The sequence below is a fragment of the Pan troglodytes genome, chromosome 3 (genome assembly GCF_028858775.2).
Source record: "Pan troglodytes isolate AG18354 chromosome 3, NHGRI_mPanTro3-v2.0_pri, whole genome shotgun sequence".
NCBI lineage: Eukaryota > Metazoa > Chordata > Mammalia > Primates > Hominidae > Pan > Pan troglodytes.
Window position 1 is genome coordinate 75808564 of NC_072401.2, and position 14612 is coordinate 75823175.

Consider the following 14612-nt stretch of genomic DNA (forward strand, 5'->3'; position numbering starts at 1 on the left):
TCCTCACTCTTTTTCCTGCATTTTTCCTTCTCATCTTATTGCTTGTGTAGGACACCTGCTAAAATTCACAGCTATTGTTTGTTTCCACCAATAACATTAAAAGCTGCAAAAAATCACTATCCCACCCATTAAAATAGTATGCTTTGTAGTTACTTTTTAAGATATAAAGTTGGTAGCTCAAATTAAATGAACCATTTATATTTTTGTTTACATACTGCTGGTTAATTAACATTCAGCCCCTTATCATTATGCAAAAGTTTCCATTTAACTGCTAAAATAATTGTTACATTTCATAAATTGCTTGTTATAGTTATTTTATCTCAAACTTCCATTTTATGTCTCAAACTTCCTCCATATGTGAAAATGCTTTCTATTGACTTGACCTTTAAATTAAATGGTCTACATTTTTGGCAACAATAACATGTAATAACATATTCTTCTTATTTTTTAAAATAGATTTGGACTGAGCAACAAATTTGAATCTGAATTCCCTTCTTCATTAACTGGAAAAGTGAGTGTCTCATTTATGTACTATTTGTATGCCTCAAAATGAAAGTTTTTTTCTGAGAAAATTAGAAAAAAGTATGCTCATCAGTCATGTTTTTTGACATTAATATTGCATTGTTATTATTTCTTAAAATTTTTCTTTAGGTAGCTCCTGAAGAATTTAAAGCCAGCATCAACAGAGTTAACAGTTGTCTTAAGAAGAACCTTCCTGTTAATGTACGTTGGCTACTTTGTGGCTGCCTTTGTTGCTGCTGCACATTAGGTTGCAGTATGTGGCCAGTTATTTGCCTCAGTAAAAGAGTAAGTTGAATTATATATTTTAATTTAAATTTAGAAGTGGACAAGCAAGTCTTGCATTTATCTAGTTTTTATTTTTTGTATTGAATGAATCACGCTATCCTGAATAAAATATGAAAATAATCTGATCCAGGAGAGGAGTGAGTCAGTAAAGTTACTATATATCCAAGTGCTGTTATTAAATAGCCATCTAAAAATTATATTTATAATTTTAGGAGCAAGGAGTAGTGTATGGCATTGTCTGTATCTGTACATTGATGGTGGTGTGGTATAGTGATCAAGGATGCTGGCTTCAGCTCTACCACTTTTCTCTGTGACCTTAGGCACGTTTCCTAACCTCTTTAAACCCTACTTGACACAACTGTAAAATGTTCACCTACTACTTGAATATAAAGGTAAAATGAAAATGTTTGGAAAACTCTTAGCTGAATATCTCAAAGGAAGTGGTTAATAAGTATTAATTAATAGTATTCTTACTGACTGTAAGATAGTACCCATACAAGAAATAAAATGGTTACAATGGTTGTTTCTTGTTGGTAAGATTATGGGACATTCTTTTCTGCTTTTTATATTTTACAAGTTTCCTGTAGTGAGCACAAAGTGATTCTGTAATCAGAAAAAATAATTTCAAAGACTCATTATTTTGACTGTTTATAATAAAAAATTCTGGCCAGGCACAGTGGCTCATGCCTGCAATTTTAACACTTTGGGAGGCCAAGGCGGGCGGATCACTTGAGGTCAGAAGTTCAAGACCAGTCTGGCGTACATGATAAAACCCTGTCTCTACTAAAAATGCAAAAAATTAGCCAGGCGTGGTGGCGGGTGCCTGTAATCCCAGTTAGTCAGGAGGCTGAGGCAGGAGAATCGCTTGAACCTGGAGGGCGAAGGTTGCAGTGAGCTGAGATCGTGCCATTGCACTCCAGCCTGGGCAACAATAGTGAAACTCTGTCTCAACAAACAAATAAACAAAATTTTAAGATGTTGGTAGAGATATGACAAATTATTATAGATTGAATGTATTATATTCTTGTTAAAATTTTTAAAAATTGTATTTATATGTATAAAAATGATACTTAAAAAAATTTTTTTTAAATAAATAAATTTTATTTTTTAAAAAACGTATTTAAAAAAATAGAGACAGGGTTTCTTTTTTTTAATTATTATACTTTAAGATTTAGGGTACATGTGCACAACGTGCAGGTTAGTTACATACGTATACATGTGCCATGTTGGTGTGCTGCACCCATTAACTCGTCATTTAACATTAGGTATATCTCCTAATGCTATCCCTCCCCCCTCCCCCCACCCCACAACAGTCCCAGGTGTGTGGTGTTCCCCTTCCTGTGTCCATGTGTTCTCATTGTTCAATTCCCACCTATGAGTGAGAATATGCGGTGTTTGGTTTTTTGTCCTTGCGATAGTTTGCTGAGAATGATGGTTTCCAGCTTCATCCATGTCCTTACAAAGGACATGAACTCATCCTTTTTTACGGCTGCATAGTATTCCATGGTGTATATGTGCCACATTTTCTTAATCCAGTCTACCATTGTTGGACATTTGGGTTGGTTCCGAGTCTTTGCTATTGTGAATAGTGCTGCAATAACCATACGTGTGCATGTGTCTTTATAGCAGCATGATTTATAATCCTTTGGGTATATACCCAGTAATGGGATGGCTGGGTCAAACGGTATTTCAAGTTCTAGATCCCTGAGGAATGGCCACACTGACTTCCACAATGATTGAACTGGTTTATAGTCCCACCAACAGTGTAAAAGTGTTCCTATTTCTCCACATCCTCTCCAGCACCTGTTGTTTCCTGACTTTTTAATGATCGCCATTCTAACTGGTGTGAGATGGTATCTCATTGTGGTTTTGATTTGCATTTCTCTAATGGCCAGTGATGATGAGCATTTTTTCATGTGTTTTTTGGCTGCATAAATGTCTTCTTTTGAGAAGTATCTGTTCATATCCTTTGCCCACTTTTTGATGGGGTTGTTTGCTTTTTCTTGTAAATTTGTTTGAGTTCATTGTAGATTCTGGATATCAGCCCTTTGTCAGATGAGCAGGTTGCAAAAATTTTCTCCCATTCTGTAGGTTGCCTGTTCACTCTGATGGTAGTTTCTTTTGCTGTTCAGAAGCTCTTTAGTTTAATTAGATCCCATTTGTCAGTTTTGACTTTTGTTGCGATTGCTTTTGGTGTTTTAGACATGAAGTCCTTGCCCATGCCTATGTCCTGAATGGTAATGCCTAGGTTTTCTTCTAGGGTTTTTATGCTTTTAGGTCTAACATGTAAGTCTTTAATCCATCTTGAATCAATTTTTGTATAAGGTGTGAGGAAGGGATCCAGTTTCAGCTTTCTACGTATGGCTAGCCAGTTTTCCCAGCACCCTTTATTAAATAGGGAATCCTTTCCCCATTTCTTGTTTTTGTCAGGTTTGTCAAAGATCAGATAGTTGTAGATATGTGGCATTTTTTCTGAGGGCTCTGTTCTGTTCCATTGGTCTATATCTCTGTTTTGGTACCAGTACCATGCTGTTTTGGTTACTGTAGCCTTGTAGTATAGTTTGAAGTCAGGTAGCGTGATGCCTCCAGCTTTGTTCTTTTGGCTTAGGATTGACTTGGCGATGTGGGCTCTTTTTTGGTTCCATATGAACTTTAAAGTAGTTTTTTCCAATTCTGTGAAGAAAGTCATTGGTAGCTTGATGGGGATGGCATTGAATCTATAAATTACCATGGGCAGTGTGTCCATTTTCACAATATTGATTCTTGCTATCCATGAGCATGGAATGTTCTTCCATTTGTTCATATCCTTTTTTATTTCATTGAGCAGTGGTTTGTAGTTCTCCTTGAAGAGGTCCTTCACATCCCTTGTAAGTTGGATTCCTAGGTATTTTATTCTCTTTGAAGCAATTGTGAATGGGAGTTCACTCATGATTTGGCTCTCTGTTTGTCTGTTATTGGTGTATAAGAATGCTTGTGATTTTTGCACCTTGATTTTGTATCCTGAGACTTTGCTGAAGTTGCTTATCAGCTTAAGGAGATTTTGGGCTGAGACGATGGGGTTTTCTAGATATACAATCATGTCATCTGCAAACAGGGACAATTTGACTTCCTGTTTTCCTAATTGAATGCCCTTTATTTCCTTCTCCTGCCTGATTACCCTGGCCAGAACTTCCAACACTATGTTGAATATGAGTGGTGAGAGAGGGCATCCCTGTCTTGTGCCAGTTTTCAAAGGGAATGCTTCCAGTTTTTGCCCATTCAGTATGATATTGGCTGTGGGTTTGTCATAGATAGCTCTTATTATTTTGAGATATGTCCCATCAATACCTAATTTATTGAGAGTTTTTAGCATGAAGGGTTGTTGAATTTTGTCAAAGGCCTTTTCTGCATCTATTGAGATAATCATGTGGTTTTTGTCTTTGGTTCTGTTTATATGCTGGATTACGTTTATTGATTTTCGTATGTTGAACCAGCCTTGCATCCCAGGGATGAAGCCCACTTGATCATGGTGGATAAGCTTTTTGATGTGTTGCTGGATTTGGTTTGCCAGTATTTTACTGAGCATTTTTGCATCAATGTTCATCAAGGATATTGGTCTAAAATTCTCTTTTTTGGTTGTGTCTCTGCCCGGCTTTGGTATCAGGATGATGCTGGCCTCATAAAATGAGTTAGGGAGGATTCCTTGTTTTTCTATTGATTGGAATAATTTCAGAAGGAATGGTACCAGTTCCTCCTTGTACCTCTGGTAGAATTCGGCTGTGAATCCATCTGGTCCTGGACTTTTTTTGATTGTTAAGCTACTAATTATTGCCTCAATTTCAGAGCCTGTTATTGGTCTATTCAGGCATTCAACTTCTTCCTGGTTTAGTCTTGGGAGAGTGTATGTGTCGAGGAATTTATCCATTTCTTCTGGATTTTGTAGTTTAGTTGCGTAGAGGTGTTTGTAGTATTCTCTGATGGTAGTTTGTATTTCTGTGGGATCGGTGGTGATATCCCCTTTATCATTTTTTATTGTGTCTATTTGATTCTTCTCTCTTTTCTTCTTTATTAGTCTTGCTAGCGGTCTATCAATTTTGTTGATCTTTTCAAAAAACCAGCTCCTGGATTCATTGATTTTTTTGAAGGGTTTTTTGTGTCTCTATTTCCTTCAGTTCTGCTCTGATCTTAGTTATTTCTTGCCTTCTGCTAGCTTTTGAATGTGTTTTGCTCTTGCTTCTCTAGTTCTTTTAATTGTGATGTTAGGGTGTCAATTTTAGATCTTTCCTGCTTTCTCTTGTGGGTATTTAGTGCTATAAATTTCCCTCTACACACTGCTTTGAATGTGTCCCAGAGATTCTGGTATGTTGTGTCTTTGTTCTCATTGGTTTCAAAGAACATCTTTATTTCTGCCTTCATTTCATTATGTACCCAGTAGTCATTCAGGAGCAGGTTGTTCAGTTTCCATGTAGTTGAGCAGTTTTGAGTGAGTTTCTTAATCCTGAGTTCTAGTTTGATTGCACTGTGGTCTGAGAGACTGTTATAATTTCTGTTCTTTTACATTTGCTGAGGAGTGCTTTACTGCCAACTATGTGGTCAATTTTGGAATAGGTGTGGTGTGGTGCTGAAAGGAATGTATATTCTGTTGATTTGGGGTGGAGAGTTCTGTAGATGTCTATTAGGTCTGCTTGGTGCAGAGCTGCGTTCAATTCCTGGATATCCTTGTTAACTTTCTGTCTTGTTGATCTGTCTAATGTTGACAGTGGGGTGTTAAAGTCTCCCATTATTGTGTGGGAGTGTAAGTCTCTTTGTAGGTCACTCAGGACTTGCTTTATGAATCTGGGTGCTCCTGTATTGGGTGCATGTGTATTTAGGATAGTTAGTTCTTCTTGTTGAATTGATCCCTTTACCATTATGTAATGGCCTTCTTTGTCTCTTTTGATCTTTGTTGGTTTAAAGTCTGTTTTATCCGAGACTAGGATTGCAACCCCTGCCTTTTTTTGTTTTCCATTTGCTTAGTAGATCTTCCTCCATCCCTTTATTTTGAGCCTATATGTGTCTCTGCACGTGAGATGTGTTTCCTGAATACAGCACACTGATGGGTCTTGACTCTTCATCCAGTTTGCCAGTCTGTGCCTTTTAATTGGAGCATTTAGCCCATTTACATTTAAGGTTAGTATTGTTATGTGTGAATTTGATCCTGTCATTATGATGTTAGCTGGTTATTTTGCTCGTTAGTTGATGCAGTTTCTTCCTAGCTTTGATGGTCTTTACAATTTGGCATGATTTTGCAGTGGCTGGTACCAGTTGTTCCTTTCCATGTTTAGTGCTTCCTTCAGGAGCTCTTTTAGGGCAGGCCTGGTGCTGACAGAATCTCTCAGCATTTGCTTGTCTGTAAAGTATTTTATTTCTCCTTCACTTATGAAGCTTAGTTTGGCTGGATATGAAATTGTGGGTTGAAAATTCTTTTCTTTAAGAATGTTGAATATTGGCCCCCACTCTCTTCTGGCTTGTAGAGTTTCTTCCAAGTGATCAACTGTTTCTTTTTTTTTTTTTTTTGAGATGGAGTCTCACTCTGTTGCCCAGGCTGGAGTGCAGTGGCATGATCTCTGCTCACTGCAAGCTCCACCTCCCGGGTTCATGCCATTCTCCTGTGTCAGCCTCCCGAGTAGCTGGGACTGTAGGTGCCCACCACCACACCTGGCTAAGTTTTTGTATTTTTAGTAGAGACAGGTTTTCACTGTGTTAGCCAGGATGGTCTCAATCTCCTGACCTCGTGATCCATCCGCCTCGGCCTCCCAAAGTGCTGGGATTACAGGCGTGAGCCACCGCACCCGGCCGAGGCAGGGTTTCTCTGCCCAGGGTGGTCTCAAACTTCTGGACTCGAGCAGTCTGCCCTCCTTGGCCTCTCTTAAGTGCTGGGATTACAGGTGTGAGCCACTGCACCCAGCCAAAAATGAAATTTTGTTAAGTTGAAAATGAATGAACAGTTTTATGTGGCTACATTTTGACAACCAATAAGAGTAGGAAGTATGGATGATCAAATTCTCTTTGTCCCTTGATTTCTGTTATAAAATAAAAGATATATTCCTACTAAAAATTTTTAAACTGGTACATTCTATTGATAGGAAGGAGTTAATGCCTTTGTAATAGAATGACTTATGATATTTACTTCAATATTTCTAATATTCCTTTTTTCTAAAAATGGTTCTTTTTTTTTCATCATTCTCACCAGATTACCTTTGCACTACAGAACATTTTTTCGTCTCTGCATCCACAGTTGATTTTGTCGCTCTTGTAGTTTGGATCCCCTCACTCCCTTCTGCTATGTGGGCATTTCCATTGTTTCAATGCCTGCTATGTCTCTCTTGGTTGGGAATTGCCATCATGTAACCCAGAAAATCCTAAGAGTTTTAATACTGTAGATACCTTTGAGATCTGGCTTGTTTGTTTGTGTTGGTTTTATTTTGATACCCTTTTTTTAAACCTTTAAATGAGTAACAAGATGTTGCAGTGTGTACAGTGTATTTAGAAAACAAAGGTAAATGAGTTAAACTTTGCATTCATATCAACTTGAGATCCTTTTTGAAATGCCTTCATTAAATTCCTTCTTTTGTGAGATGTAAGATTGACTTTTTAAGCTAGTTTAATCTGTAGTTTCTGAAAGTACATTTCATTTAGCATTGTACTGTTCAGTCTTAAGTTCTCTCTTTGTATTTTATATGACTAGATGGAATATTTATTTGATGCATTTAATTTTATATGGAGTACTATCTAGGGAGCATAAACAAACATGACTTGCTTTTTAAAAAAGCCATACATATCTGTCCTTGGGTGTAAACTATTACATAACCATGGTAAGAGTGACACTTCATGCATGTGTGAAGGATATTACCGGCCCTGGAGAAAGAGGTGCTTTGTAAGATGGAGGCAAAATAATTTGGATTTTTTTTTCCTTTTTTTTTTTTTAAAATTATACTTTAAGTTCTGGGGTACATGTGCAGAATGTGCAGGTGTGTTACATAGGTATACACGTGCCATGGTGGTTTGCTGCACACATCAGCCCATCATCTACATTAGGCATTTCTCCTAATGCTTATCCCTCCCCTAGCCCCCAACCCCTTACAGGTCCCAGTGTGTGATGTTCCCCTCTAGAGCAGGGATTTTTAACGTTTTATTTGCCATAAATCCTTTTGATGGTTTAGGGAAGCCTATGAATGCTTTCTTAGATGCTTTATATATATTTAAAAATATTTAATGTATTCTAAATGCATAAGGTAAAATACATGGATTACAAAGGAAACCAATTATATAAAATATAGTTATCAAAATACTAGAAAACTTTAATGTGGTTTATAAATATGTTTATTAATGCATACAAAATGAGATAGCAACAAATCCATGATAATAATGATATGATAGGAAGAATCTGTGATTTCTTTAAGTGATGAAGGTGCAGGTCCTGTTCAGTCTATTGCAGTTAGTTGCATACATTCATAACCTAAGGAAATGTAATACATTTCAGTTAGTGGTTAAAAAGATGTATTTTCATTTCACTCACTTTCACAGATTCCCAGAATTCTGTCTAGGTACTGTATGTTAAGAACCCTCAATCGAGAGGCATGAGTATAAAAAATTGCCAGCCTGTGAACTTCTGTTTTCTTTCTTGTGATGTGAAATCCTCTTATGTGGTTAGAATGGTCTCAGACTCTAAGACAAATCAGGACCAAAGGCATACTTGATATGCAGCTCAGTGCTTTTACTTTCTTCACATTATTCACTGATTTGGAAAACTGCAGTTCTGTCTTGCCTTCAAAATCCATCCCCTCACGAGGTCAGGAGATCGAGACCATCCTGGCCAACATGGTGAAACCCCATCTCTACTAAAAATATAAAGATTAGCTGGCATGGTGGCACGTGCCTGTAATCCCAGCTACTTGGGAGGCTGAGGCAGAAGAATCGCTTGAACCAGGGAGTTGGAGGTTCTGTCTCAAAAAAAAAAAAAAAAAATCTATCCCCAACTTAGTGCCCTCTTTTTATGACCTGATATTATTCCCAAGACCTTGTTTTTATTCTGTTCTATTATTATTATTATTATTATTATTATTATTATTATTGAGACGGTGTTTTACTCTTGTCATCCAGGCTGGAGTGCAATGGCACGATCTCTACTCACAGCAACCTCCTCCTCCCAGGTTCAAGCAATTCTCCTGCCTCAGCCTCCTGAGTAGCTGGGATTACAGGCACCTGCAGCGACACCCAGCTAATTTTTTTTTTTTTTTTTTGAGACAGAGTTTCACTTTTATCACCCAGGCTGGAGTGCAGTGGTGTGGTCTCTCAGCTCATCACAACCTACACCTCCCCGGTTCAAGTGATTCTCCTGCCTCAGCCTCCGGAGTAGCTGGAATTACAGGCTCCTGACACTATGCCCAGCTAATTTTTGTATTTTTAGTAGAGACGGGGTTTCACCATGTTTGCCAGGCTGGTCTTGAACTCCTGACCTCAGGTGATCTGCCCGCTTTGGCCTCCCAAAGTGCTGAGATTCAGGTGTGAGCCACCGTGCTCGGCTAATTTTTATATTTTTGGTAGAGACGGGGTTTCACCATTTTGGCCAGGCTGATCTTGAGCTCCTGACCTCTGGTGATCTGCCTGCCTCGGCCTCCCAAAGTGCTGGGATTACAGGCGTGAGCCACTGCGCCCAGCATGTTCTGTTATTTTGATTATTTTTTAGACCTTCCAAATTGCCTTTTTTCTTAACTACCTTTGCCTATTTTTGAAAATTGTTTTTTAATATACAGTAAAATTTTTGTAAACAGTTCTGTGATTTTTGATAAACGCATAGAGTTTTGTAACCACCACCAGAATCAAGATACATAACAGTTTTCCATAAAAAACTTAACTTGTGCTGTAGTAAGTTTTTTACTTACTACCTCTGTAGTTGAACCCTCGTCAACTCTTAAACCCTGGCAACCAGTGATCTGTTGTCTATCCCTACAATACTGTCTTTTCTAGAATATTATATAAATGGAGTAAAATAGTGTATATAACTTTTTGAGTCTGGCTTCTTTCATGTAGCTTAGTGCATTTGAGATTCATCTATTTTCTTGTATGTATTAATAGTTTATTCTTTTTTATTGTTGAGTAGTATTCCATTGTATGGATGTATCACAGTTTGTTTATCCATTTATCAGTTGAAGACACTGAGTTTCCAGTTTTTGAATAAAGCTTGCCATAAACATTCACATGCATGTTTTTGTGTGAACACAAGTTTTCATTTTTAGGAAGGGGATTGCCGGGTTATATGGTAAGTGAATGTTTAATTTATAAAAAATCTCCAAACTGTTTTCCAAAGTGGGTGAACCATTTTGCATTCCAGCCAGCAATGCATGAGAGATCCAATTGCTTAGCATCCTTGCAGGACTTGATATGATTAGTTATAGAAATTATAGTCATTCTAAAAGATACATAGTAGCATCTCATTGTGGTTTTAATTTGCATTACCCTCATGAGTAATGATATTGAGCACCTTTTCATGTGCTTATTTGCCATTTGTACCTCTTTGTTAAAGTGTTCATTGAAATATTTTGCCTATTTAAAAATTGTTATTTCTTGTTGAGTTTTGAGAGTTCTTCATATAATTCTGAAAATAAGTCCCCTGGCAGATATGTGCTAATATATATTTGCAGTCTGTAGCTGTCTTTTCATTCTCCAACAATGTCTTCGGCAGAACAAAAGCTTTTGCTTTTGATGAACTCATCGCTTGAAAAAAAAATAGATTGTACTTTTGTGCTGTATCTAAGAATTTGCCTAAACCAAGGTCATGAAAATTTTCTCCTGTGATCTCTTTACTTTTAGGTGTGTGACCCATTTTGACTCAGGTTTTTATATGAGTGTGAGGTATGGGTGAAATTTTTTTTTTTTGCATATCACTTTCTAGGTTTTCCAGTACCATTTGTTGAGAAGACTATCCTTTTTCCCTTGAATTGCCATTGTACATTGTCAAAAATCAGTCAACAATACCTGTGTAGGTCTCTTTCCATACTCTATTCTGTTCTATTGATCTGTATGTCTATCTTGATTAAATATCATAATGTCTAGTTTACTGTAGCTTTTTTTTCTTTTTTAATTAAAAAGGAGACAGGGTCTTGCTGTGTTGCCCAGGTTGGTCTCGAACTCCTGGGCTCAAGCGATTCTCTCATCTCGGCCTCCCAAAGTGCTGGAATTACAGATGTGAGCCACTGCGTCCAGCCTACTGTAGCTTTATAGTAAGTTTTGAAATCAGGTATATTGAGCCTTTCAATTTTTTTCTTATTTTTCAAGATTGTTTTGGCTGTTCTAATTTCTTTACCTTTCTTTATAAATTTTAGAATTAGCTTGTCAAATATCTATAAGAAACACTGGTATTTGATTGGAATTACATTCAATTTACAGATGAATTGGAGAGAATTGACATCTTAACAATATTAAGTCCTCTAAACCAAGAACATGACATAGTCTCCATGTATTTAGGTCTTTGACTTTTTTTTTGTTAGAGCTTTGTAGTTTTTTGCGTAGCATATAGATTATGCTCATGTTTTATTAGCTTTATACATAAGTATTTCTTTGGGTTTGCGCTATTGTAAATGGTATTGTTTTTTAAATTTTGATTTCCAGTTGTTCACTGCTAGTACATAAAATACACTTGATTTTTGCATATTAACGTCATGTCCTTCAACCTTGCCAAGTTCACTTATTAAATTCCAGGAACTTTTTTGTAGATTCCTTGGGATTTTCTACAGAGATAACTATGTTGTCAGAAAATAATGACAGTTTTATTCCCAATCTGTGTACTTTTTCTTTTCCTTCTCTTTTTCACAGTGTAGGAGTTCTAATAAAATGCTGAATAGGAGTGATGAGAGCAAACTCCTTGCTTTATTCTTGATTTTCTGTGTTGTTTTTCTGTTTTCACTTCCATTGATTTTTTGTTTTTATTATTTCTTCTCCTTGCTTTGGATATAATTTACTTTTGTTTTTTAGTTTCTTAAGGTAGAAGTCATTGATTTGTCTTTTCTTTTTTTCTTATATAAGCATTTAATGCTCTTTCCCTCTAAAGCACTGTTTTGACTATATCCTACACATTTTTATATAGTATTTTTGTTTTCTTTTGGTTCAAAGTATTTGTGGTTTTCTCTCTGAGTCATGGATTATCAAGAAGTTTGTTTAACCTCCAAATATTTGGAGATTTACCAGAAACTTTTCTGTTACTGATTTCTAGTTTAATTTTATTACTGTTAAAGCATATACTTGGTGTGATATCAGTTCTTTTAAATGTGTTTTATTTTACAGCCTTGAATACAGTGTATTTTGGTAATGGCATGTTCAAAACTTTTATTTATATTTTACTAGCTTTATTGAAGTGTCAGTGACATACAATAAACTACACATACTTAAAGTATATTATTTGGTGAGTTTTGATACACTTTTGTGCATCAAGATAGTGAACATACTCATCATTTCCAGAAACTTCCCTGTGCAAGTGCTGATCTGCTTTCTGGCACTATAGATTAATTTGCATTTTCTAGAGTTTTATCTAAATGAAATCATACAATGTGCATTCTTTTTTGTCTTCTTGTTTTATTTTTTATTTATTTATTTTTGAGATAGGGTCTCATTCTGTCACTGAGGCTGGAGTTCAGTGGCATGATCATGGCTCACTACAGCCTTCCCAGACTTCCCAGGCTCCACTCATCCTCCTACCTCGGCCTCCCAAGTAGCTTGGGCCACAGGTGCGCATCACCACGCCTGGCTAATTTTTGTATTTTTGGTAGAGACAGGGTTTCATCTCTCAAACTCCTGAGCTCAAGCAGTCCACCCGCCTCAGCCTCCCAAAGTGCTGGGATTACAGGTGTGAGCCTCCGTGCTTGGCCGGCCATTTTTTCTTTTACTTACTATGATTTTGAGATTCAACAATGTTGTTGCATCAGTAGTTCATTCCCTTTTATTGCTGAATAATGTTTATTATATGGATATGCCACATTTGTTTATCTATTTACCTGCTGATGGACATTTTGGTCTGTATAAATAAAGCTGCTGTGAATATTCTTGTTCAGGTCTTTTTGGGGACATACACTTTTTTTTTTTTGAGTAAAAATTCCTGAGTGGAATGCCTTGGTCATGTGTCATGTGTATGTTTAGCTTCCTTTCCTTTCTTTTTTTTTTTTGTGGTTGTGGGACAATCCATGGAAATGCATTTAAGGAACTGAGAAACTGCCAAAAGTGGAGGTACTATTATTTTATGATCTCACGGTACTGTAGGATAGATTCTGTTCTGCTACATACTTGTCAACATTTAGTATAGTCTTTTAAAGAATTGGGGTATGTGTCCCCTCTAAATCTCATGTTGAAATGTAATCCCCAGTGTTGGAGGTGGGGCCTCGTGGAAGGTGATTGGATCATGGGGGCAGATAACTTCACAGGTTGGTGCTGAGTTCTCTCAAGAGCTGGTTTTTTAAAAGTGTGTGGCACCTCCCCCAACCCCGTTGCTCCTGCTCTGCCATATGAGATGCCTGCTGCCTTTCATCTTCCACCATTATTATAAGCTCCCTGAGTACTCCCCAGAAGCTGAGCAGATGCCAGTGCCATGCTTCTTGTACAGCTTGTCCAATTAAACTTCTTCATTATAAATTATCTAGTCTCAGGAATTTCTTTATAGCAATGCAAGAACAGCCTAACGAGATTTTAGTACCACTGTCTTGATAACTGATAGAACTAGTAGACAGAAAATCCCTACAGATATCAGCCAACTTAACCTAATTGACATTTATAAAACACTCTAACCAACAATAGGCAAAATACACATTCTTTTCAAGTACATACAGATCACTGAGATAGTTCTTATTCAAAGTAATTAAACAAGTCTTAATAAATTTAAAGGGATTCAAAACATACAAAGTGGGTTATCTGACCACAATAAAATTAAATTAAAAATCAGTAAATGAAAAATCGCTAGAAAATCCCCAAATATTTGAAAGCTAAATAAAATGCTTCTAAATAACTCATTGGTCAAAGAAATCAAAAGGGAAATTTAAAAGCAGAATGAATTAAATGAAGATTAAAGCACAAAATGTCGAAATTTGTGTCATACTACTAAAGCAGTGTTCAAGGAAGGAAATTTATACCACTGAAAGTCTACACTAGAAAGCCTCAAATCTATGACCTCTGTTTTCATCTTAAGAAATTAGAAAAACAAGAGCAAATTAAATCCAAAGTAAGGAGGGGGAAAAAATAATGGTCAGACTGAAACCTATGAAATATAAAGCATAAAATCAATAGAAATAATCAAACCTTTGAGAAGATCAATAAAATTAATAAATCTCTAGCCAGAGTGGGGAAAAGAGAAAGAAAGAGATAAATTAAGTTTCAGGAATGAAACAGGTGATGAGACTAAGAGGTTTTAAAGATAGTAAAAGAATGATTAATGAATACTATAAACTCTATGCCTGTAATTCAACACCTTAAAGTGGACAAATTCCTTGAAAAACAAAAACTGTAAAGCTTAACCAAGATAAAATAGATGACTTGAAAAGTCCCATATCAATTAAGTAAATTGAATTTGTAATTTAAAAACTTCCAACAAAGAAAATTCCAGGCCCAGATGCCTTTACTGGTGTATTCTTACAAAATTTAAGGAAGAAGTAATGCCTGTTCTACACAAACTCTTCTAGAAAATCAAGAGAAAAGAACCCTTCCCAGCTCACTTTATGAGGCCATCGTTACCCTGAGGCCAAAACCAGACAGAGATATTCTAAAAGAAAAGTCTACAGAAAAATGTTCCTCATGAACATAGATAT

General features: G+C 36.5%; 1 protein-coding gene across 3 annotated transcripts in view; it reads left to right on the top strand.

Moving 5' to 3' along the window:
- The window catches only part of CHIC2 (cysteine rich hydrophobic domain 2), a 56572-nt gene that overhangs the window by 15158 nt on the left and 26802 nt on the right, over nt 1–14612 (top strand). For 2 of the 3 annotated variants that reach the window (XM_001145791.7, XM_054683792.2), the window contains exons 2-3: nt 457–511; nt 652–807. In XM_001145791.7, the coding sequence (XP_001145791.1) occupies nt 457–511; nt 652–807 (211 nt within the window). The remainder of the gene's footprint in view (nt 1–456; nt 512–651; nt 808–14612) is intronic. The other variant, XM_054683793.2, reaches the window with a different exon arrangement.